This window comes from Strigops habroptila, assembly GCF_004027225.2.
Source record: "Strigops habroptila isolate Jane chromosome 13 unlocalized genomic scaffold, bStrHab1.2.pri S16, whole genome shotgun sequence".
Taxonomy (NCBI): Eukaryota; Metazoa; Chordata; class Aves; order Psittaciformes; family Psittacidae; genus Strigops; species Strigops habroptila.
In genome coordinates, this window is record NW_022651054.1 from 11611748 (window position 1) to 11636055 (window position 24308).

General features: G+C 48.3%; 2 protein-coding genes across 7 annotated transcripts in view; one reads left to right on the forward strand and one right to left on the reverse strand.

Annotated features, from left to right (window-relative positions):
• Positions 1-9553, forward strand: part of PAFAH1B1 (platelet activating factor acetylhydrolase 1b regulatory subunit 1) — a 32722-nt gene extending 23169 nt beyond the window's left edge. For 2 of the 3 annotated variants that reach the window (XM_030472272.2, XM_030472273.1), the window contains exons 7-11: positions 1339-1441; positions 2199-2427; positions 3784-3885; positions 4505-4661; positions 5874-9551. In XM_030472272.2, coding sequence (XP_030328132.1) covers positions 1339-1441; positions 2199-2427; positions 3784-3885; positions 4505-4661; positions 5874-5947 — 665 coding nt within the window. In that variant the 3' untranslated portion in view covers positions 5948-9551. Of the gene's footprint in view, positions 1-1338; positions 1442-2198; positions 2428-3783; positions 3886-4504; positions 4662-5873 lie in introns of all 3 variants that reach the window. The other variant, XM_030472271.1, reaches the window with a different exon arrangement.
• Positions 9554-11368: 1815 nt separating this feature from the next.
• CLUH (clustered mitochondria homolog) overlaps positions 11369-24308 on the reverse strand; it is a 34758-nt gene continuing 21818 nt past the window's right edge. For all 4 annotated transcript variants that reach the window (XM_030472186.1, XM_030472185.1, XM_030472183.1 and 1 more), the window contains exons 13-26: positions 23587-23687; positions 22074-22226; positions 21421-21483; positions 20449-20693; positions 19603-19687; positions 18892-19045; positions 18514-18653; positions 18321-18401; positions 17556-17681; positions 16972-17093; positions 15562-15655; positions 14919-15053; positions 13703-13776; positions 11369-13079 (exon numbers count right to left, since the gene is read on the reverse strand). In XM_030472186.1, the coding sequence (XP_030328046.1) occupies positions 12911-13079; positions 13703-13776; positions 14919-15053; positions 15562-15655; positions 16972-17093; positions 17556-17681; positions 18321-18401; positions 18514-18653; positions 18892-19045; positions 19603-19687; positions 20449-20693; positions 21421-21483; positions 22074-22226; positions 23587-23687 (1742 nt within the window). In that variant the 3' untranslated portion in view covers positions 11369-12910. The remainder of the gene's footprint in view (positions 13080-13702; positions 13777-14918; positions 15054-15561; positions 15656-16971; positions 17094-17555; positions 17682-18320; positions 18402-18513; positions 18654-18891; positions 19046-19602; positions 19688-20448; positions 20694-21420; positions 21484-22073; positions 22227-23586; positions 23688-24308) is intronic.

The following is a 24308-nucleotide window of genomic DNA, read 5'->3' on the forward strand; positions in this document are numbered from 1 at the left end:
TTTTACATGAACATACATGCAGTGTGTGTGTTTGAGCTGGATGTTGTAACATGAGGGCAGGTGAATTATCTTCAGGTGTGCTGCCAGTTCCATCCCTTCTAATCAATTTCAAGTGAAAAATAAATAACTTTCCAGTGAGGAGTTGTAAAGTACCATAGGCTGGGGTTGTGTCACGCTCCCATCCTTACCACTGCTGGGATGCTTTGTAATGGGAGCTCACCAGGGGCTCCGAGTTCTCAGGCAAACATGGAAATGGGAGTTGTGCAGTTGTACATGGCTGCAAGGTGCAGTGTTGCATTAAAGAAGAAAAGCAACTTATTAGTGACCTTCCTGGCTCTATCTTTGGAACAAAGAACATCAGGTCTGTAGATGAAAAAAGGAAGCTGTTTAAGGCCTCTCATCTGTTGAGAAGTTATATAGACTCTATCTACTGATCTCGGGAGATTCATTTCTAATCCTGACAACTTAAGTAGGGACAGTTGCAGAGCTTGAAGTAAGACAAGTGTATGAATTACATACAAACTGTTGTAGTCAAGCTTGTACACCAGACTTGTCAACCCCTACCCCACAGCTTGTTCTGGGGAATACTAAAACTTCAAACCAGAGAATTCTGTGGTTTGCCACTTTGGGAAGTTTGTTTTAATGTTTTGTGTAAATGAATAGTCTTTACAGAGTGTGTTACCTGCCTTTGTGTCCTGTTGCTTGTGGGATGAGCAGAGTCTAGAGCTTGTAATGAGTGTGTTAAGGAAACAATCTGGATGCTTTTTCCTGACTCAGCACTGATTGTCTTCCCCTCAGATCTCAGCAGAAGTCACTGTTGTGTCTAAACAGTTGGTTCTTGCTTGATTCTTGAATCAGTGCGGTATAGTGTTTTGTTAAAACCTGGTATCAGATGTCTAGAAACATTCAGCCTTTTAGCATTAGGCTGCTGCAGTGGGGCCTGGCAGGCCCCTCATGAAGACCTGTTTTCCTTCAAGCAGCGGCACAGTGCATCAGCATCCTGTAATCAGAGCTAACTGATCATTTTAAAGTGGTCACTGTAGCAGCTCCCTCTTCTAAACTACCAGCTTTTGTAACTGTGTAGAAGCGTTGCTTGCAGTGGCGAGTGTCTGGTTTTAAAACATCTTAAAGACATTTTTGAACCCATTTTAAAGGATGCCCAGTGACTGGACTGTGTGGTTTATAAAAATGTAAATGATTATTTCATAAAACCTCAAATTTATAGGTAAAGATTATGCCATAAAACATGAACTGCTGCTGTAGTTACTTACCCAAGTCCTGTGTGCTCTGTAAGAACTATTACAGTACCACTTAATAAAGGTTTTATGTTGCTTTTAGGTCATGATCATAATGTTTCTTCAGTAGCCATCATGCCCAATGGAGATCATATAGTTTCTGCCTCAAGGGATAAAACTATCAAAATGTGGGAAGTCCAAACAGGGTAAGTGCACTTCTGGCTAAACATCAGCACCTAAACAAAACAAGCAGAAACGTCTGTTTGTGGGAAATGGGCCACATAAATCTTGAATGTCAGCAAACATTATTTGAATTGAGGTATGGTATTGTGCCCTTTAGAGTAATTCACTCAAGGATTCTGCCATAAATCATGAAGCACAGAGGTTTAGATTTTAGTACTGACTAATTAAAACTGTCTTTATCTTTCTGGGAGCTATGAGGGTAGAACCATAACTCAGGAGCAGGTAGGAATGTAAATTCAGTGGTTAACCACAAGTTTAAATGGAGCATGAGAGGGAGGAGAAATCTGTTACTTTCCTTGGCACAGATCAGGGTGTCTCCTGATTTTTGTCTTGCTCGTTTCATTCATCAGTTGTTTAATCCATCCCTTTGCTGGAAGGTGTAGATGAAGGCTGGCTGAATGACCTGCAAACCTCTGCTTGTTCTTACAATACCTAGTTAATGCAAGCTGTCCTGTCAGCTCCATTTCCCCCCGAGCTTTCTGCTTTCTACATTAACAAGGAATTGCCAGTTCTTAGCTGTCACTTCTTCTCATGTCAACTTCCTTTCCATGAACTGTTCTATGGCTTTGTCCATCACCATTCAGGATGGGCACGTGCGGGCTGAGATACTTCATTTACCCCCTCAGAGTAGGTCAAGCATCCTTACACTTCAGAGGCTTCACGTGTAGTGGTTTTGCTGCAGTGCTGATCGAGCCACGCTGTGTTTCTCTTTCTGCACAGTTACTGTGTGAAGACTTTCACGGGTCACAGAGAATGGGTGCGCATGGTGCGGCCTAACCAGGATGGCACCTTAATTGCCAGTTGTTCCAATGACCAGACAGTGCGTGTTTGGGTGGTAGCGACGAAGGAATGCAAAGCTGAGCTCCGAGAGCACGAGCACGTGGTAGAATGCATCTCCTGGGCTCCCGAGAGCTCGTACTCCACCATATCAGAAGCTACGGGATCAGAGGTAACGTTTCCGTTGCTGTTAAATAAGCACATGCAGTAGGATTTTTGACTATGCTCTATATAGAACCTACTGGCTAGTATTTAGAGCAACTGAGCTTTGTTCCCAAAGTGCTTGGCAGGGGTGGCAGGTGTATCTGTGCACTAACAAAAGTGAACTTTGGAGAGATGCTCTATTTCTGAGAAGGCTGAGAATGGGACAACCTCCACATATTTCAGCAAAGAAATGTGATCTGGCATAACATGAGGATTATAAGGATGCTCAGCAATTGGAAGTTGTGGGGAGAAGTAGTGAGTCAGGACTTCAGGAATGAAGCTGCCTTGGGTGTGTTGTGCTGGAATTAAGCTTTGACCACCATGTCCTAGTGTACGAAGTTAAAGACAGGAGAAAGCATTCTGTAACAAAAATAAATCCCCAGTTGTGTGGTCACAGGTACATCTTCTCCTGGTGAGCCTCACGAAGGGCTTACTAAAGGTCAGCAAGAACTTCCTTCTAAGGATGATAAAGCATAGAAGAAATGAACTAGAAGTTAAGTGCAATTTCTAGTGACAAGACCCTGAAGTGTTTCTGCCTTGTCCTCTTCCTCAAAAAGGACACAAGTACCCAAGGGGAAAAGTAGGTACACTGGAGACAGGGACTTGTCTGGTGATGGATGTTACAGATTACTTTGGTCAAATTTTACTTGCATCCTTAAAAGATCCTTATAATCTTTTAATTGGGAGTAATTAAACCTGCATTCCTGATGCGACTCACTGTGGCAGTGGTGTCCTCTGCAGTGGTGCCTCCCGTGCCCTCTGCTGGCTCTTCAGCAGGATGCAGCACAGCACGGTGCTCAGCTCGGGGCTGGAAGGGAGTTAATGCTAACCTCACCCTTGAACACTGCCAGGTCCGAGCACTAAGTCTTTATTTCATACTTTGCATGATTACAGATAGCAATAAGTTCAGAGTAGGAAATTCTCCAAAACTCTTAAACTTCATTTCTTTTTATGACAAATGAGAACCCAGAGGTATGTCTGAATGTCACACTCACATGTCCTGAGGTGTCTGTCTCCTGCTATGTCTCCTATTAAAAGAAGGTGTCTTGCAGTAGGCAAGTGTGCACTCAATTATTGGCTTGGCGCATCAGCAGGGGGTACAACCATTTCTTTTAACAGATTGTTTAATCCCTTTTATTTGTGTTTATTTCTCTTAGTAACAAATGCCCATGACTCTCACCTTTGAGATTGTGTGTTTATTAGCTCTAAGCTGTTGTAAAATCTGATTTTGCTGCTAAGAAATAGCACTCGGAAGGGATCTGCTTCCTCCCTCCTCTCCCCTCTGCCCCATATATGCCATAACTTAAACCCTAATTTCCTGTAGACTAAGAAGAGTGGCAAGCCTGGGCCTTTTCTGCTGTCTGGATCCAGAGACAAGACCATTAAGATGTGGGACATTAGCACTGGCATGTGCCTTATGACACTTGTAAGTTCTGGTCATAGCTGCATATGTAAACGCAGGTTTAATGAATGCATTATCTTACGTGTTGATGTTTTCAAGAGAAGCCAGAGTTCCTGATAGAAGAGACACTGGGAATACACAGTTCTAAAGGCTTCTCTATTTCAGCTCTTGGTGCTAAGAAATGCCAAGAATCTCAAAACATGTGGTATAAACACAGGGGTGCTATGGTGTGGTTTGGGGATGAGGAGCTTGGTTTGTCTGCAGGCTGCTGCTGATCATCTGAATTTTGTCTTGTGTCCAACGCCGCGTTCCCTGGATGAGCAGCCTTCCCACGGGCTGTGACCGCTGCTTGCCAGCCGCGTCCAGGGTGCTGGTGCTGGGGGTGGGGAGCAGGATCCATGCGGATCACATGAGGACATCTGTTTGTTTGCCTCCAAGGACAGGAACTCGCATTGTTGGTAGTGCTGATAGAGATGTAATAATAGCAGCTGAAGATAAACTTGGAGTTCCGAGAGGTTTTAGAAGGCAGAATGCCATCCTTGCAGGAGCAGGGCTTGGCACTGCTCAGTGTGCCATGGCAGGAATTGTGGAACGCTTGGCCTTAAAGCACCCATCTGCTCACTGCTCTCTCCTTGTGCACCAGGTGGGCCATGATAACTGGGTACGTGGCGTTCTGTTCCATTCGGGGGGCAAATTTATTTTGAGCTGTGCTGATGACAAGACTCTCCGTGTCTGGGACTTCAAGAACAAGCGATGCATGAAAACCCTCAATGCGCACGAACACTTTGTTACCTCTTTGGGTATGTATTGCTCTGCAGTGCCTACTGCAAAGTCCACACCAGAGGTACAGATGTTTCTACGTCTTCACCAGCTGCAGTTGAGCCCCAGGCTAGACATTGGTGTTTGTGATTCTAGTGAATTTAGAGCTGTGTGTGTTTTAATCAGCCAAGGACAGATAGGAATTCGGAGTGTGCAGGATTTTCCACGTCTGTTGCCAGGGTTGCACGGTGGACGTTAACTGCCAGGGTGTTCTGGAATCTCTCACCACTGCCAGGGTAGGCGTTTAGGGAGTGCTGTGTCACAGCTGCTTGCCTAGAGTCAAAAAAAGGCAGGGGAGCCACAAAATATACTTTGAATTCCTGGGGAGTCCTGGTTGGTATTACCAGGTCCTGGTAGACGTTAATTCCCCCCTTCCCTGACCAAGGCAAAACCACCAAAGCCCTCCCTGTTCACCAAAGCTAGCTTTACTCTGGAGTCTTCTCTCCTGTTTTTTAATCTGTATTCCTCTGCAGTTTGTAGCTTCTTCAGTGGAGCTGGGAGTTAGGTTAGCAGTGAACCTGGAGTTGGGTGCTGCGGCTTCCCGGTCAGCCTGCAGGTCTCATCAGAAGGCAGGGTCTGTGGCTGCGCTCTCGCGTTGCTGAGGACATGACCAGGAAGGGGCAGAGAGGTTACGAAGGGCGTTAAGCTGGTAGCACGGATTGCCTGCCTCGCTGCACAGATTGCTTGGCTGAGCCCTGGGCTCTTTGATGCCTCTTGGTAAACGTCCCAGTACTGTCAGCTGACCCAGGCCAGAACTGGTTTGTGTATGTGGTGTATTTTGGGATCTCCTGAGAAACAGTGCACTCTACATTTTTTACTGCCTAGCTCACAGCCTGTGCTGTCTGCAGCAAAGAGAAAACGTCAGGTCTCTTGGCTTCTGATTCTTCAATACCTCTTGTGTAAACGCATGAAGTTCTGTCTTCTGGTAGTTTGAGGATTTATCAGTTTGAGATGTTTTGGACTTTATCTTGATTTCCATGAAAGCCCCTTTATAACTGAACCGAAAGTCGGTTTTCAGGCTTTGCAGAATTACAGCCTGGGAGAATTTGCCTTCAGGACTGCAGACATGATGAGCTTTGAAATTTAGCCTTTGAGCTGATGTCATGGTTTTGGAAAGGCAGCGCCATTCAGTGAGGGTGGAAAACACAGAAGTTTGGGATTTGCTCTTAACGGAAGCTTTTCTTTCCTCGCAGATTTCCACAAGACGGCACCGTATGTGGTTACTGGAAGTGTAGATCAAACAGTAAAAGTGTGGGAGTGCCGTTGATTGAATTCACATTGACCCCCTTTTCCTCTGGATGCACTCAGATACCATGGTTACCCATTGAGCTCTGTTTAAATAAATATTGTCCTTTCATGTAAATTATTCTGGATGTAGATTGAGCTTATTAAATGTTACACACAAAGTATTCATGCATGGTGAATCCAAATTGTATACTGTAAATTTACATACGTTGTCTAGAAGTACCATAGGTTTAAGAACATGGGCTGGCATTGGTCACATCAGACCTACGAAGGCAGAAGTTGGATAATTGGAATAGGGCACTTAACTGAATAGTTGACAGTGTCGTTTATGTCGGATAATTATACCTGTTTTTCTTTCTGCTGTCTGTTGGTGCCTGAATTGGTGACCTCATTTGGGAAAAGTTTTGTAGGGCTCTTTCAGAAATGTGTATCTATGTAACATCACTTAAGTGTGCTTAATAAATCTTCTCTAAGAATACTAGATAAGGCTGCAATTCAGAATCTTCTGAACCTTATATGTAATTAATGGAAATTAATTAAACTCTGGAATATTTGTCATGAAACATTTGCCAAATCAACAGAATACACTCGTTTTGGCCTCCTATCACGCAAGGGTTGGTATATTTATATGACTAACTGTAAACCTGAAAGAAGACAACAAATCTTAGTAGCAGCTGATGTGATAAATGTATTTATTTTTTATTTGGTCATTCAATGGTTAAGCTGTGCTGTTAAACTAAGTTTAAATGGTTTTTTTGTTGGGTTTTTTTTAATGCTAGACGAACTTCCAGGAGGAGTTGTCCATCCCACTAGAATTTAGTGATCCAGTTTCCCATAGAGCTGCCATGGTACAACTTGCTGTTTGCTTTCAATGTTTGTTAGAGATGTGCAATTGCTCTTACACAACAGGATCAGAGTACACTTCCCTCTTACTCACTCGCGGGAGGTTGGGGTATACAGAGGCTTCTTGTTTCTTTAGTGCCTCCTTGGAAACCCTTTTGAAACTGAGGTTATACTTACCTTGACAAGACAATGTGGCTTGAACAAAAATGTGCTGTGGTTTGCATATTGAGAAATACCTTGGGATACACTATTTAAATGCTTTAGAGAAAGCACTGACTGCCCTGAGAACCAGATTGTAATGGCAGATCCAGATTGATACAGGCCTCTAAAAGAAAAACTAAACACCATCAACGAAACAAAGTCCATCTGTGGGAATGATGCTATCAAGTAATCATTTAAAACCAAACCCAAATCCTATCAGCAAAACCACCCCAGCTTGGTTTTTGGTACTGGTGGTGGTTGGTGTATACAACTTTTAATTTGCAAATCCCTAAAGTTACATATTTTGATCTGAAGTGAATTAAAGTATTATAAATATTTTAAGCAGCATTTCTGTGACAGATTCCATTACAGATAACCAAGAATGACAGTACTCACCAAACTAACCAGGTCTTTTTAGGAATCCACTTATAAGTGACAGTAAAAGAAGTACCAGTCGGATGTTTTAACAGGTGAATTTGTGCTTTATTTTATTCCTTTTGTTTAATACATGGCTTTTAAAACTGTCCCTTTTAACCGAGAGCCCCTGCCCTGCGGCTGAGGGTGTCCACACCGGACCCATGGGGGCTCCTTCCCTCCCGCCACCAGACACGGACCCGATCCCATCCCGTGGGGCGGAGGGACGGCAGCGCTGGGTCCTGGTGCAGACTCACTTGGGAAGGGGTGGAGGAAACAGAGTCTGATGGGGGGCTTTGGGAGCCAGGTTAAGATTGAGGCTAATCTCTGAAGTTCAGTGGTTGGTGTCACTTTCCGTGTGTGTTTCTGCAGTTGAGCATGCACAAATAAAGTGGGTTTTGTTCGTTAGCTGCTTGGAGTGGAAAAATTTGCTGCTGCTTGTCCTACTTGAGAATTCCAGATACACAGGTTAAAACTCCTCAGTGCATCCACAGCTGTCAAATAGTACATCTGTCTAATTCCTGATAGGACCTATCAGCTTTATTTAAGTATAAAGTCAACCAGGCTCATGTGCATAATTCATAAACATGAATGAGAAATTAAAGGTACCTATTAAGTGGAAGTTGTCTACTGCATTTTTTCCCTTTAGCATCCAAGTAGTTCCAAGGACAAACGAGTAACTGAAGTCATGTAAGCGGCACTCAATTGCTTGTGTGAAACACTGCTGAGTACTTCTGCAGCGCAGTTTGTAACCTCCTCCTTTGATAAGCAGTGAATAATCTCAGGGACGAGATCACCAGTAAAGCCCTGCTGGAGGAATAGCGGGTGCTGCGCACAGGAGCGGGCTGGCGAGGGGCTCCTCAGCGTGCCCGGGGGCTGCGCTGTGCTGAGCTTCCCACTGTCCATGTTGCTGTCAGCTAACCCTGTGCCTTTCCTGTGGTGGTGATGGCGATGAGGTTACTGGTTTGGATTACAGACTGAGTTTGTGAGAGGCTTTAAGAGGTTCACTGCTGCTTTGTCACTTTCCTGACTAAGATTGGCATTGCTTAAAAATACCTACCTAGAGGCTGTGTTACCAGATAGACAACACGGACTTTTTGGCTTAAAACCAGACAGACATTCCAGTGCCACACAAAATGTGCCCAGGAAGTCTTAGATGCATTCTGAAAAGTGCAACATCGATGGTGGTTCAGGCGTAATCTGGAAGTTGGTGTTTTCCAGCATCTTGCACTTTAGAAGATTTAAAATGAACCGTCCTGCTTTTGTGTGTGGTGTGACCAATGATGTGCCCGGGCACTAATGAAAAAGAGAAAACCCTAGTTGCTAGCGAGTTGTGCGGGGGCTGTGGAGCACTGTAGTGGTTTGGAAGCTTTGGCTATAGACTCACCCAGCCCAGCCTGCTGACCCTGTCGTACCCCGCTTCTCCTGTCTGCCTCCTCCTGTTTTATGTGAACTGCCTGATGATACCACTCTTAAATAGCTTTGGGCTCGCGCGGGAGCTATTTAAAAGGAAAAGATTATACTTTGTTTTTGTAGACAGTGGTGGCTTGATAATCCTTTTAATGATTTGAGTATTAAACACTGAGCTGAGTGAAGGAGAGACGCACTTGGGATGAGTTCTTTGCTGTCCAGCTGTACATACGGTCCAGTGTATTTAAAGTCAAAACCGAGAATCTTTTAGCAAGACTATGTGCATAAAGTGGTAGGGCTGAACGTGCCGGGAGCGGGGAGGGTTGAGTTGGATTTACAAGTCACAACTGGATTTAAACTGGCCTTTTTCTCTTTCCACTGTGTCCTGTAAGTAGCTGCTCTCTTGTCCTGCCTGTCCCCCGGGCTTCCCCAGGTCATTCTGCAGATGAGTTAGCAAAGTCTTCACGTTGCAGGAGTCGATCCTGACGCTGACACGAAGGCAAACGTCGACTTTTCTCATGAGAACGATGTTAGAGGTTGCAATTGGAGAAAACAGTTCCCAGACTGTAGGAGTTAACTGAAGCTATTGACACAATTAAAACAAAACAAATCAGTAAAGGAATGTATATAATACTGCTCTGTGTTTTACAGTAAGATTTGTTGCTCTCAGACTGTGTAAAACAAAATTTATTCATGTTTTCTGCATATTAAAAAAATCTTATTGTACCAATTGGTAAACTATTAAATGCATATAAAACTAGATGTGGTTTTGTTTCCTTGGATGCCAGAATTAAAACTATTTTGAAAAAAGCTATTGGTGTTTCACCCTTCAGATTTGCTCCACTCTGACTCCTTCTTTCATCTCATTTCCATTTACCCTGTATCTGGGGAGCTGTTTGCAGGGCCGGCGGTCGCGTTTGGAGCAGCAGAGGTTTGGTTGGTTCCTGTGCTGAAGGCAGATGTTCTGAACACAGTGTGTGTGGAGCTTTGGAGCGGGAACTGCTCAGGGAGAGTTGGGGTGAAGGCTCGTGTTTGGTGTATTTTGGGTGTTGGGCAGCGATCCCCGTGTGCTCTGTGAGCACCCATGGAGAGGCCTCTCTGGCCCTGGCCTGTGCCCAGGGCCCTCTCTTCCTGTGCCTGGTTTGATTTGGGGTTTTGTGGTGGTTGTTTCCCCCTTAACTTGAACCTTCCTTTGCAGCAGAGCTCATAGGAACCATCTTCCACTGTTCTTCACCCGGTGCTGCTGGTGCTGCGGGTTGTGCTCTGCGGTGAGTGCTCGGGGTGGCTTCGGCAGGGGCCACTGGCCTCAGCTCTGCGGGCCGTGGCCGTGGCTGCAGTGCTGGATGGTGCCGGGGGCTTTGTTCTCCTGTCGGTGTTTGAGTTGATGTGTGGTTTGGTGTGTCCTCCCTGTGATCTGGCCTCGGTTGCCTGGAGAGCTGCTGTAAATGGGTCAGCAGCTGCAGCGGAGATGGGTGTCTTCAGTGATGGGGGAGCAAGGACATGACCTGACCATCATGGGGGGAGAATGAGACAAAGCTCCAGCTGTGGGAGCGTCTTGCAGGGTGCTGCTCAGGAGCAGGAGCAGAGCTGGGGTGGCCTTTGGAGGAGACCAGCTCATCTGGTCATGGTGAATGTGGTGGGAGCTGCAGGTTTGGGAGGAAGCCTCTGGTAGGTTTGCAAACATTGTAAGCTTATGAAAAAGGACAGAAAGAGGGAGGTATGTGACTGTGCGGTGCTCAGAGCAGCTGGGTAGTTGAAGAACTTAATTTTCCCTTCACCTTGGTGACTCGTTTCCTGACTGAAAGCAGCTTTTTATGTTTCTATGTTCTGAGGGTGTTTCCAGTTCTGATGCAGCACTGATGGGCAGTGAAACGCTTTTCAGCAGCCAGGGTTGAATGTGGAAAGAACGGATGTGTTGGAGTTCTGGTCAGTGGCGTTTGGTTGAGCGGGTGTCCCCACCAGTACAGCCACTAAATGCAGGGAAGGTTTAATTGGTGCCATCTACAAAGCTGTAGCACTTATGGTATGGGGCATGTCCCGTGACACTGAGTGTCTGGGAAAGGCAGGAGGATAAAAGCAGTGTACATCCATGTGCCTCCTCCTCTGCGATCGCTGATGGGTTTAACCTGAGTGGGGTGGGCGCAGCGGTGCTGGGGCAGCTCGGGCAGAGGGGGGGCTGGGGTTTACCTGCTGTGGTTGTGACTCTGCTGCTGGGTTTATTACTGATCTCTTGGAGCCGATTCCTTTGTCCACAGGGGCCCTGTGTTAGAGGGGGCACAGAGCAGGGGCTGTGCTAACCTGCACGAGGGCCTCAGCCTGCCCAGTGCCCACAGCCCCGTCCAGAGTGGTCCCAGAGCTTTAGCCAGGAGGTCAGCAGAACAGCCCAGAGCGCAGGGGGAGTAAGCCAGGGGGACACCATGACTACTGCATGTATGTACTACATGTGTGTGCAGGCACAGGTTTACACGTTAGCTGGAGCGTTTACCTGTTGTCTGTGAGCTCCTGCTCACCAGCAGTGGGGTGATTGGTATCCACCACATTGCACCAAACTGTAAAGAAACCAAAAGAACCTAGAACAGTTTAAAAAGCTTTTAATGGACTGAAAGACACTAGTAAAGGAAGAATCTTTAGGAAAGATGCACTGTAGTCATTTATTGATTGCTTTCCAGGAAATTCAGAATTTTTCTTACTAAGAGCAAGTTCTTTTGCAGTAACGACTCCTCCTGTTTGTCCCCTCCAACAGCTCCCTCCTTCCCCCCCAGTTACAGATACCTGTATGGGGGTACAGGGCACCAGGGTACAGAGCACGGGGACAGCGCCTGTTCTCCAGGGGGTCAGTGAAAGAAACAACACAAGTTGGGGATGATCCATGACGGACACCACGGAGAGGCCGGAGGCACAGGGGGGCAGGGACTGGCACCCACAAGTTGTTCTACAGCATGGAGGGGTTGGGGAGCACATTCAACTGTCACCCTGTGACTGCAGCGGTGCCTCGTACCTGCTGCATGGCCGGGGACCTCGCGCTGGTCCCCAGCAGCCCTGTGGGCATCACGGGGACACGAGGGTGGGTTAATGGCATCGGCCACTGCAGTGACCTCCACTGCCAGCAATGGAAGTGCCCCGGCACCAGCGTGCGGAGGAGTCAGGTACAACTGAATTATTTCACCCCCTCCCCAAAGCCGGGCAATTCCAGGTTGTGGGAAACACACTTCCAATGCGGCTCAATGTGCCCGTCAGGGTGGAGCCCCTCAGCTCCGTGTCACAGGGACAGTCCTTGTCTCTGGACCTTCTCCCCTTGCTTCCAACAGGGCCACAATTTCCCACTAACCCCCTTGAGCTCAGCCCCACTGGGTGCCATCACCCCCCCCAGGCACTGGGGTTTCCATGACTGGAAGTTTGTGCGCTTTATTAAACATCAAGCCCTCACTCTTTGGATACAATATCCCAAATTACTCAGCTGCAAGCAGAGCAGAGGTGGAACAGTGAGTATCTCGTATATATATATATATAATCTCTATATATATAATCTCTGTCTATATCTTTACCTTGAAAATTAGAATGTGAATGTTACAAAACCCACTGAATTGCCAAACTGCCAACCAAAAGTAGAAAAAAAGAATGGTTAAAGGAATCCCATGGCTATATCCTGATGTAGAAAATGCTGTACATCCCCTCACGTAGGCGGTACCCAGCACTAGCACTATGGCTGCTTGGTTTTCCTTAGCACAGACTGGGGCAGTGAGGGGGGGGGGCAAATAAACCTCTTGGCCTGGGGCTGGTTTTATACTGGTTTAGCAAAGCAGTGTCCTTAGTCAACATAAAAATGACCTGAGAAATGTTACATACCTCCAGACAGTTCATTTGGAATTCATATGTACAAAGTAGAAAGAAGTGATGCTCTGTGCACACACACGACACGGACGCGGGGCTCGGCGCCCGCGGCAGCCACAAGCTCAGCCAGACACATTACATTTCTCAGATTAGTTCTTTGCATTGTGTATTAATTGTACCAGTGCAATAACATTGTCAAAAAGGAGGAGCTGCTCCGGGGGCGGCCCAGGGCCTGGCGCAGCCTCAGAAAAGGGTGGTTTAAACTTGTTTTAAAGCGAGGTACACATTAAGCAGAGCTCTGTGTTAGGGGGATGGCAGCGGAAGGCATGCGCGGCTCAGCCTCCTTCTCCTCCACAGCTTTGTCCTCTGGGTCCAGCTGCTCGCCACCTTTTATGCTTTCCTGGAGCTGCTGGCGCCGCTGCACCTCTGCTTTAAGGTTCTCCAAGTCTTTTTGGCTGAAGGGAAACCAGGAAGGGTGGCAAACATTAGCTCTAGGGATGGGGTGAACACAGGGACAGAGCAGCGCTCCATAAACAGGGACCGCTCCTGCCCCAGCCCCGGGCTTGTGGCTCAGCAGCGCCCGGGCACGGTGCGTGGTTCATCGTGTGGTTCTGAACCAGAGGCACCGGGATGTGCCCCATCAGTGCCCACGTGGGGCAGAAGCTGAGTTTGTCTTGAATAAGTGTGGCAGCCTCCAGCTGCTCTGGTCAGCGTTTAACATCAGTGATTACCTATAGCCATAGGCTATGGGCTCAGCTCAGGTCAGCTTTGTCCACCACTCTAAGACAATTTATGAGTACTGCTGTTTATAATGGTCCTAAAGATAATGAATCAGGGCTGCTATTATGATCTCAGCTGATGTTCTCTGCAAACACATCCCGTGGAGCTGGGGCAGGAACACCTCTGAGCTGCACCTCCAGCACCACCAGGCGAAGCAGCCTTGTCTGCAGGGAGCCAGGGCTGTTCGTCACAGTGACTCTTAATGCAGAGGGAAGTGTTGGGTTTATGCTATCTCAGGAACACTGATAATACAAAGCCTTGATGTCTAAAGGCACAACACACAGAGGAATTGCTCTACCTTAGTGGAATGAAGAGAATTCCGTTGATAATGTTGAGCTGCTCCAGGACACTGGCCATGCTGGGAGCTGTGAACTGCAGCACAAGAGAAAAACATGTTAGAAGTCAAAACCCAGACAGAACTCTGAGCTACCCAGCAAGTCCAGACCCCATTTACCAACAGCTTAGAAGCCCTTGGGGCTCATATGAGACCCCAATGGCTGTCAGGTGGCAGAGTGTGTATTCTCTACCTCTTTATACATTGAGAAGCAGCGTCTGGAGGCCCTCAGCCAGTCCCTGGGGGCAGCCTCCCTTGGCAGCACACAGTTCAATGCAGTGCAGATTAGGTTCTAAATATGTTGAGTTTTTTTTCCCCTCCAAGTGTTGTAACAGGTAAAATCTTTATTACCATTTTACGGGTTTGAGCTGGACACCATTTCCTGGACTTGACCTGTTACTCAATTCCAGGTCCTTATGCTCCAACTGCTCTGCCATGAACTCCTTGGTACCCAGTTCTCTGCAGTGAGAAGAGCCCCCACACTCTCCGAGCCCCGTCCTGCTCTGCCCTGTCTCCAGGGCAGCTGGAGCCCCTTTCCCAACCCGCTGGCTCACACTCCTTGGGCAGCCACTGCTGGAGCACGGCAGGGCCAGAGCCCATGGCACAGCCTGGTCCCATCAGCCAGGGCAGAGGCAATGGGAGCAGCTGGGGCTGGCCTGAGGGGGCTGCTCCATTCCTGCTCCATGTGAGGTGGGGCGAGGCAGCCGCCCCACCCCACATCACATCACATCACATCACACCGCCCTTGGAAGGGGATCAAAGCGCCGGTGGAAGATGACAGCATTTTTTCGGATGAGGAAACCAAAGTACTTGTGGATTGAGCAACCTGCCTGCAGCCGGTGAGTCAGCACAGGGGCAGGTCTGCGTGTACCTGCTCCAGGCTCCCACACTGTGAGCTGAGCCCCCTGGGTGCTCTGCAGCACAGCGGCTGCACCCACCTACCTCAGCTGGAGCAAGAGCCAGACCCACTGAGGGGACAAATGCTCAGTCCATACTGGTTACAGTGAGCTATGTCTGTCTGAGCCTCTACAGGGACCTCCTGCCCGCGAAGGGTCTGCTGCTGGCACAGCCACTGCCCCCTCCTGCACACGTACACTTGCATGTCCTTCAGGAGCAGCTAAATGTAAATCTCTGTCATCACAGCAAGTGCTCTTGAGAGCTCTCACGGCACAGAGGTTACCTTAAGAGGCATGATGTTGGCATTGGAGCCATTCTTGTAGATCTCGTTCATTGTGCGTTGAAGAGCGACTGCTTGCTGAGTCAGGTATTTCAAGTACTCGGAGCTCTCTTTGGTCTTTTCATGGTGTTCTCCAAGCTGCATGGAAAAGGGAAAAAGGTACATTACAACTCCAAGCAGGCCCCAAACCAGGCTGCACTCCCGGGCTCTGCTCGCTCAGTGTCCTACAGGAACTCCTTGGAACTGGATTTCACCTCCCTCAGCATCAAAAACAAAAAACCAGGAATTCCTCTGGGAGCGTTATCACCACCACGACACATCTGCCCCAAGCAGGAGCTGGTGGGGTGAGCACATGCCCCGCACCGGGCTGTGCCTGCGGCCGGCACCGAGTCACCGCACACGACGTGTGCGGGCAGAGCCCGGGCTCAGGCACCAGTTTCACTGCAGCCGCCGGGCACGAGCGGGACAGGGACTGCCCACGGAGCAGCTCCCACCGAGCCAGGCTGGGGCTGGTGCTGCAAAGGGCTGCCCCAGCCCTAGAGAGACGATTCCCTGGCTCCTGCTCGGAGCTGTTCCTGGCTGCAGCGCTGGTTTGCAGTGGGGCTGCAAAGGGGCAGGACACAGTCAGCAGCACACACGCTCCTACCTGGTTTTTGTAGATGGTGTAGCCTTCCTTCTCGTGCTGCAGGGCTGACCGGAACTCTGCCTTGCTCTCGTACACTCGGGCTACCAAGTGGTGGCTGAGGGAAAGAAAAGGGTTTAGAGGTGCTTTCATGAAGAGGAAACAGTTCTGCACTGCAGCGAGCACGACCTTCACCCAGTGGTGTTTAGGCTGGAATGTTTAAGTCTTAACACCAGTGTGAAAGGAGACAGACACTGGACTCCGAATACAACACCTTGGGAGTTATTTCTTCGGGGATTAAGATACTAAACTGCTTCAGATTGGGGTTTTGTTGGAATGCTGAGAAGTGACCCTTCAGAAGTAAAGACTGAACTGGGGCGTCTTCCTCCTGCACACAGGAAAGCTGAAGGCCACAGTCGTGAACTGAACGGGGGCTGCACATCCACAGGGACACCTCAGGAGTAGATTTGTTAACTGGAGAAGGGAACAGCCATAAGCCCTTCAGAAAAGGTCTGTTTGTTTCTTAGAAAGCAAATGTGTGAATTACTTGATTATTCACAGCCCATTAAAGATCTTCCAGCACAGAAACCAGGAAAGCTGGGACCATGTCACCTGGGCTCCCTCCAGCTGGGAGAGCTGCCCTGGCTTGGGCTTTGCTGCCTTAGTGTTTCTAGAGTGAAAAAGGAAGATTCCTGGTTTGGCAGCGTTACCCAGCGGGAAGGGATGAATCTCATGCATCCCAGTGCACCGAGGGAAGGCAGGATGCTCTCTGCAGAATGCGGATCCATCAATGCTGGAAAACAAGTCAGGCTCTTGTGGGTGCTTACTGAGATTTATTTCCACCCTGATGCAGAGCAGATGGGCCGCAATGTGGTGGCACTAATGAGAGGGGCTGCTGTGTGGCTGGTCGTGCGCCCGTTCAAGGGCGGCGCAGGCAGCTCCGAGAGCTGAGGGTCAGAGCAGACCCTGAAGGTGCTGAGAGCTCACAGCTCCCTTGGAGCCGCTTAGTGTTTTATTCAAACACAGGCTTTATGGAAAGGGACAAAAGCAAATTACACACTTCTCAAAGACAGCTCCCCAAGGGCTCAAACAATTAAATACGAGTGTTTGTGTATCATCCAGCTCCCAGGGTAATTCCATTGGCCTCACTCGCCAGCCTTCTCTTGCTGCATGTATTTTGAGAGACTGCAAGGATCAGATTTTGGGGCAGCATTACAGCAGGTCCCAGAGGTAACTTAAGAACAAGGGATCTCTGTCTTTCAAGACAACGAACTTGGGTGCTGCACCATGACCTTGACAGCAGCCCAGCAGTCCTGAGGAGCCTGACAGTGGGGATGAGACTGAAGCTCTGGTTTAAGAGGGCACAGCCGGATGAGGTCCCTCCCACGTGAGCACACAGTGAGTGTCCTCCAGCCCCGCGCTCCAGTGCCTCACCTCAGTGCAACTTTCAAAGACTTGGAGCCGTGGTACTTGGAGCTGATGGCCAGCGCGTTCTCCAGGAACCGGAGGGACAGGTCGTACTCCATAACCCCGTGGAGCACCAGCCCGATGTTGTTCTGCACAGAGAAGTCATGGAGGCATTGAGGAAAGGGAAATTCAAACCATGCAGTTACTGCTTCATAAACAGCAAGACTACTCAGGAGCTTCACTGCAGGAAAGGCCAGAAGCCCCCAGCAGGTATCCCCATAGCTCACGGCAGGAGACCACTCTCCCCCTTGGGAGCTCAGTCCAAACAAGCCAGATGAGAGAGCAAGAAATTAAGGAATTTTCCCAAGGATGACAGGTGCTCAAGCCCACATCTCCTGTGTCCAGGGCTGACCTGCCCAGCTGAAGAGTCAAATGCCTTTTCTCCATCCTTCTACTGGTACCGACCAGTAGTAACTCAGGGAGGAACGAGCAATGCCTACATGTTTATTTCAAATAGGCAGCACTATGGGCATTTTAAAGGCCAAGTGGCTTCCTGGAGATTAGAAACGAAGATTCCTGAAGAAACTTGAAGACTCTAAGAGATTACTCACATCTAAGAGTGCCATTTCTGGGTGATCCTCCCCGAATACCAGCAGCATGAGGTAGCGCGCGCGGTACAGCAAGTTCAGTGCTGTGGAGAGCTGGCTGTTTGCAAAGCAGTACAGAGCAAGGTGCATCTGCAACACAAGGAGTAACCAGCATTAATGGTTTTCACTTACCACTCCAAAGCAAACTAATGCCTCCTCTCTCCTCCTTTCCCCAGGTGCACACAAACAAGAAGATGTTCCTTTATGGTTAAAGAGGATTTCAACTACTCAGACAAGCCCAAGTCTGCTGGTTGATTCACAGCTCCACGGAGGCATCACGTGCGACCAGTGCTGAGGAAGCTGCTGAAGTGTTTCACTTCAGTTTCTCTTATGCACCTCAAGGAGTATTTCAGAATTAACCTGCTTGTGTGGGATACCTGGATGTGCTTCTGGGGGATTCTTTTCCCCTCTCCATTTTTAACATAACCCAGGGCAAAGCCAGCAGAATTGATGAATATAAATAAACATTCAGCAGACAAAACCCCCAAATTCCAACCCAAGTGGGACAAACACTGACCCTGCAGGACACTTGTAATGAAACACTTTGGTATTTGGTTTGCAAAGTTGTAAGATACAAAACTTAAGATAAAAGCGGAGGATTCTGGGAAGGACACGGCAGAAGGAGGGGGCAGAAGTGCAACTGTTCTCTAGACACAGACAGGGTTTAAAGCTCACAGGCTCCAGGAGGACACAGGAGGTGCTGCGGCTCCCCCCGCAGCCTGTACTCACGTATTCTTGAATCGTGTTGGGGTGTTCGATACCCAGGACCCTCTCGCTCATTAGCACCGCTTTCTGCTGATTACTTAAGGCCTGAAGAGAACACGAGACCCAAGAGCAAGTCACACAGAGCCATGCATCGGAGCAAGCAAGGATGGGGAAGGGATGGGAGGACTAAATGGGCTCCATCCAAGCCCTTGCTTACCTCTGAATAATCTCCCATGATATAGTTGAGACGAGCCAGCAGCCTCAGGCAGGCACAGATTTCTACATGCATAGCACCATACACATTGTTGAACAGGTTTAAGGCTTCATTGATGAGCTCGCAGCCCTCCTTCAAGAAACCTGAAAAAGGTGATGTTCGTATACGTGTGTATGTTAAACAACCCCTGTACCACTGGAGGAATGTGCTGCCTGTGAGGACTGTAGTAGGATGTAGCCACAGGTCACTGCCTCGTGTAAAGACAAGGCCCAGGAGGAGGGCGTTGCTGCCTTGTAGAGGGCAGCGGGCCATGCCACACATGCCCTGCTCTGCCCTCCACCAGCAGTCGCCTCAAGAGGCGGAGATGTGTTGGGTCTGTACCTTGCTGAACCTTTGCTTGCCCGCTCTGGAAGAAGTGGAAAGCATCTGAGGCTTTGGGGTTTACGTGCTTCACTACAGGGAAGATGTTGAGAATGTCCTCTTCTGTGAAGGTGGGCTTGTGCCTGTTGTCAAAGTTGTACTCCTTCAGCAGGATCTGGAGGAACCGAAAAGCTCGTGGTCACCACTTTCTTAAGTACTTGGCAAGAAAAGAAGGGAAAACCACCCTTGAGTTCTGAGAGTGGATTCAGGGTCAAACACCTCCTGCATCACCTGGGGATGGAGTTTTGAAAGACACCATGTGTAGGTGTTCACCACCATGTGTGTGGTGAAATCACACCACGATGCAAGGCTGTCAGAGCCCCAACACGGGAACCACATCCAGCCAAGCTCCTACACCCCGCCGAGGGGCAGGAAGGCAGCACTGTGGGGAAGGAACCCCCCTGTATTCAAGGACAACCCCAAAGTCCTGCTCTGCTCAAAGAGCTGCTTCTCTTTGGCAGTATGTGAGTGCATGAACTTGAGAGGTGAGCTTGGTCTGTCAGACAGAGCAAGCTACAGGATTAGAAATCTCTTTCCCCAGGGCTGGAACCTATATTCCAATGTCAACACCACAAGCTGGACAGGCTGTCCCCTGCAAAGCAGTCTGCAATTACTCATCATGTCTCTCTGTACAGAACAAGATGGGGAAGGGAGGGAAGACGTGGATCTTACTTGGACTCCAGTTTTGAGGGAGATTTCACGAAGCAGGGTGATTTTCTGTAGATTATACATTTCAGCTGCTTGGTCAGCATTCTCACTGCAAAAAGCACACACAGGCTTCAGCTCCCAGGCAAGTTTCTGCTCAAAGACATCCCTCCACCGTGGTGCATCTGAAGCACAGGTCCCTGTACCGCTGGGTGCTAACTGAAAGCAATGACTGACATTACAGGGGTTGCTAATGGTCTATTAAAGCTCACAGAGATGCACAACACTACCAAAGTCCCATGTGTGCTCTCTTCAAAGCTCACTGCAGAGTTTGGGTGAGAGGCTAAGTGCCTGCAGCTCCTGGTAAAGAGCAAGCTGTCCCTGACATGAGGGGATGGTCATTAACTGAGCCAGCCACTGGGCTACTTTGCTCATGCTTCCAGTTTAACACTCACTGTCTGCACCCTCCAGCAGCCTCATTCACTGTCTCTCTTTCAGACACAGGAGAAGCTGTCCCTGGTTTTGGAACATAAGCTCCCTTCAGCCTAAATCATCATCTATATAAACAAGTATATTTTGACTACTCTCTTTCAGCTTTTTGCCTTCTGCTCCCCTCTTGCACCGCTAAGGAGAGGTTTCCTTCCTCCCCTGGTTTTCCTACCTGCCTTTGCCTCATAGGTTTAATCTCATTCCACATTTCAGTTACACTTCCCCTGCTGCTCTTTCTTTCCATTATAAGCCTGTAAAACTCCCTTAAGAGTACAAGTTTATATTCAAACAGAAAACAAGTCCAAAAGGCAGGTCCTGTCACAGACCAAGAAGAGCTGCAGACATTTGGTGAGAGTCCAGGCACAAGTAATTTGCTCTGCTTACCATTCCAGACTAAAATCAAAGTAGTTCTTTGCTTCTGAACAAATGTTCTTCCAAAGCTCCTGAGGGGTCATGCTGGCCCAGGCCGTGTTATCAGCATTCCCAAGGTTCCTGTTTTTCCTTTTCTTGTTCTTTTTCTTGGAGACCAGCTCATCAGCTGGGAGATGGGCGATGGGATTCGGAAAGGAGCTTAGAAAGCAGTTGAGGAAGTGGCTGATGGCAGCTGATAACCCTGACAGCTCCACACCCTGCAGAGACACCAGAATCAGTCAGGGAAGATACCTGCCATCATCACACAGGCATTACTCCAACCCCAAGCCACCATCACACAGGCACCTCTCTGACCCCGAGCCTTGCACAAATCCAGTCCTACCAGGAACAGGAAAACCTCCCAGGACAGGGAGAGGAAGGCATTTGCAAGTGGAACTAGCACAGAGTGACACAGATGTAACAGATAAGCATACATCTACACACACACACACACACACACACACAAACACATAGTTCTGTTCCAGGCTGCTACCCAGGACAGAGAAACTAGAAAGCACAAAGAGGATTCTGATGCTGGACTGAAGCCAGGGGCATCATTTGCTCTGTACAGGCAGCTCTAGGGATGCACTGGTGTTCATGCAATCAACAAAGCTTCTTAGAAGGGCAAAAACAACACTGTTTGAGAGGAAAAGGTATTACAAGGAAAACAAGCTGTGATTTCACTTTTAAAAGCCTTCCCCCAATTCTCACTCATTATGTGAAGGGAAAGCATGAATGATTGCTCTCTGGGAAAGCTCCCTTCAAGTGGGAACTTGTTTTCCCTTCACGCAGGCCTGTACCTATTTTAGCACTAATGAGATTGTACTTCCAGTTGCTAAGCAACCCCCCGAGCTGCCTAATGAGGGAAGAGGCTCAAGCAGCTCTACATGTGGAAGAAGCCATGGGGAGGACACACGAGGCAAGAGGTGAGGCTGCAGGTCATACCTGGAGGTACGTCTTGAAGATGTGTTTCGCCGACCGAGTGATCAATTCACTGATTCCTATTTTCTACCCAAAGGAATAAAGAACAGAGACTACGAGTCAGTTGGCAATAACAAAGAGAAATACACTTTGCTTCTCAAGGGGGCTTTATGAAGATCCACAAGACACGTTCTGCAGACCTTACCCTGCAGCACAGAGCTGGTTTACATGTGACAACACTCCTGGAGCCAGCGGAGCCCTGGCACATCCATGCACGGTGACCACAAGCTCCAATGGTGCCTCTGGGAGCTCCCCCAGCATTAGCCCTTGTGCTCACACTTTCCAGCTTGATCCAAAGCCCAGACGGATCTTAGAGACTTAAAAAATGCACAGCTTAAACCCCAGCTCTGTGTTACCTGCTATTACACTTGGGAATCCCTGAAGCACTTCTCTATCCCAAAGGACACTCAATCTCCCTAACATTATGAAAGCCATTATGGATCTGGGAGCAAAACTCCCCATCCACCACTTTCAGGTCCTTCTCCCTCCTCCTCTTCTATTTCTGAAGCTGTTTATTTTTACACAGAAAAAGCAATTTGCCAAGTTGGAATCCAAACAGGGCAAGTTGTGCCAGAGGTGGTTTTAACTGACAGCCTGGAGTTAGGCCTGATGCTTACATAGATGTGATCCAGCTGAGCACGGCCGGGGGTCTTGGTGATGAAGTTGATCACCTTGCCCAGGTAACGCATGTTGATGCCCCTCTGGTGCATGGCCTCTGCGAGGGTAGCCCCATCCATCGGGAGCACCGTGTGATCCAGGCAGTCTTTGACCTGGGGGTACAGACAAACTTCAGTTACTGAGACAACCATGAAGGAAAGAATTTCAATTTTAAACCCTTTTTTAAAGAGTTATCTGACTGGGAGGGAAAAGGCATTGTCTGACAGAAGAATTTCCAGGAATGGCATTTAAGTTACAAGCACAGCAAGAACTGGCAAGTACAGAGCACTGATCAGCCAGAGCTGGGGCTGCCGGATGCTCCCAGCCTCAGGCATAGGCTCCATAGCTGCTTCATCCAAAGTGGATAAATTCAACCTGGAGAGACTGCTCAGAGGCTCTGCTCAGCACCTCCACTGCCCTGGCCCTGCTGCTCGGGGCCTTGGCATGGCTATTTAAGCAATGCTTGTGGAACTAGCAGGCTAAACCTTTAAGGGCCTCACAGTCACTAACTTAAAACATATCTAACTAAAAGATGACATGGGGATGTGCACACTCAGCTGATAAGGGGACATGGCACTTGCATGTTAAGTTGTGTGGCAGTGCTGATAAAGTCACTTAATTCACGTCATGGAGTAACACCAGTTACTCGCTGATACGCAGAGCACGAGGAGTGCCTGCTTACACCAGCTGGTCTGTAACATGCACTCACACCTGCTTGTGCAGCGTTTTGGGTTTATATACTAGTGTATCAGCTCTCTTGTAAAACACTCGGCAAGCCCTTTTCTGATTCACTCCCCCTCTTTTTTTACTTAAAGGCTGAACAGCTGCTCTTAAAGGTTATGCTGACTACAAAACTGGTGGATTTAGAGTTCAGAAGAAACTTCCAAGCAAGGAAAATCTCCTCCTACGTAAGACCAACAACTCCTGCACCTCCTGGAGTGATCATCAATTCTGCCCTCCCAGTTACAGCTGTAACACACACATTAGGAGGCAATTTAGAGGGCGTCCTGAGAAGGGAAAAGCTGGTATTTCTTATCTAGCCAGGTGCATAGGTAAGCATCCAAAATGCTTAGATTTACAGAGGGAGGCTTTTACAAGAGATATTAGTAAGAGCAATTTCCTGGTTCACTCCAAATTATTAGTCACCAATTGAGTCACGATCAGGTCAGGTAACACAATAAGCTGTGGATGCCCAGGGCAAGGGAGGGTGACTTACGTGGTCTTCATTGTCCCAAACTCTTAGCAATAGCTGCTAATTACCAGTGTCAAAAATTCTTTGTTGGACTGAGGTCGGGAAATCGTGTCACGATGTAAGTCAGGAAATGGAAAACCCCTCTTGTGCCTGCTCTGCTCACCAGACTCCACCACTGGACCCAGAACTCGGCCTTGGCTTGGGAGGTGAAGCGGGGCAGAGCAGCCAGGCTTGAGGCAAGCTCTCAGAGGGGACATGGCTGCAGGTCCTCAGTTCCTTACCAAACCTGGGATCTGGCACGACAGCAAGAAGGCAGCAGCATCCTTCAGCAGCTGCTTCTGATCCTGCACCTCCTCTTTGCTGGACTCGGGAAAGCGAACACCTGGGAAAGAAAAAGAGAACACACACACATCAACTGAAAGGAGAAATGAGTCACATACAGAAAGCGTACAGTAAGAGAAGGGAAAAAGTTGAAGTGATTCTGTTGCCCTGGAATTAAAGATGCTTCTTCAAACACTCATCTACTCTACAACACATTTCAATGGAAAGAGCATCAGCTGCTCTGCTCAGTTAGTGGCTGTGCTGCTCTTGCCCACTCTTTCTTCATTAACACAGCTTTTACCCGTCCAACTTCTGCTCTTTATCCGGTCCATTCTACCTATTGCAAAGTGCTGTGAACAATTATTCCAGTGCAGAAGAGTCAACTGGCTAGACTGGAGCAGGAATGTTTTAGGAGATGGGCCAGCAAATACTGCAAGTGCTAGAAACTGAGCCTTTTGCTTACCAAAATTACAATAAGGTTTAAGTTCTAGCTGCAAAGCCAGTGCCAAAGCACTGACTGACCTTTACCAGCCTTAGAAGGTGCTTCAGCCCTTCAAAACTCATGCTGCTTCTGACACATTTATTCCAAACTAAATTCAACTATATGACGCTTCCCCTGCGATTTGCATGTGCACAGCCTTGGTATTCACCCCCCTAAACACTCTGGGAGCTTCTTCTGTAT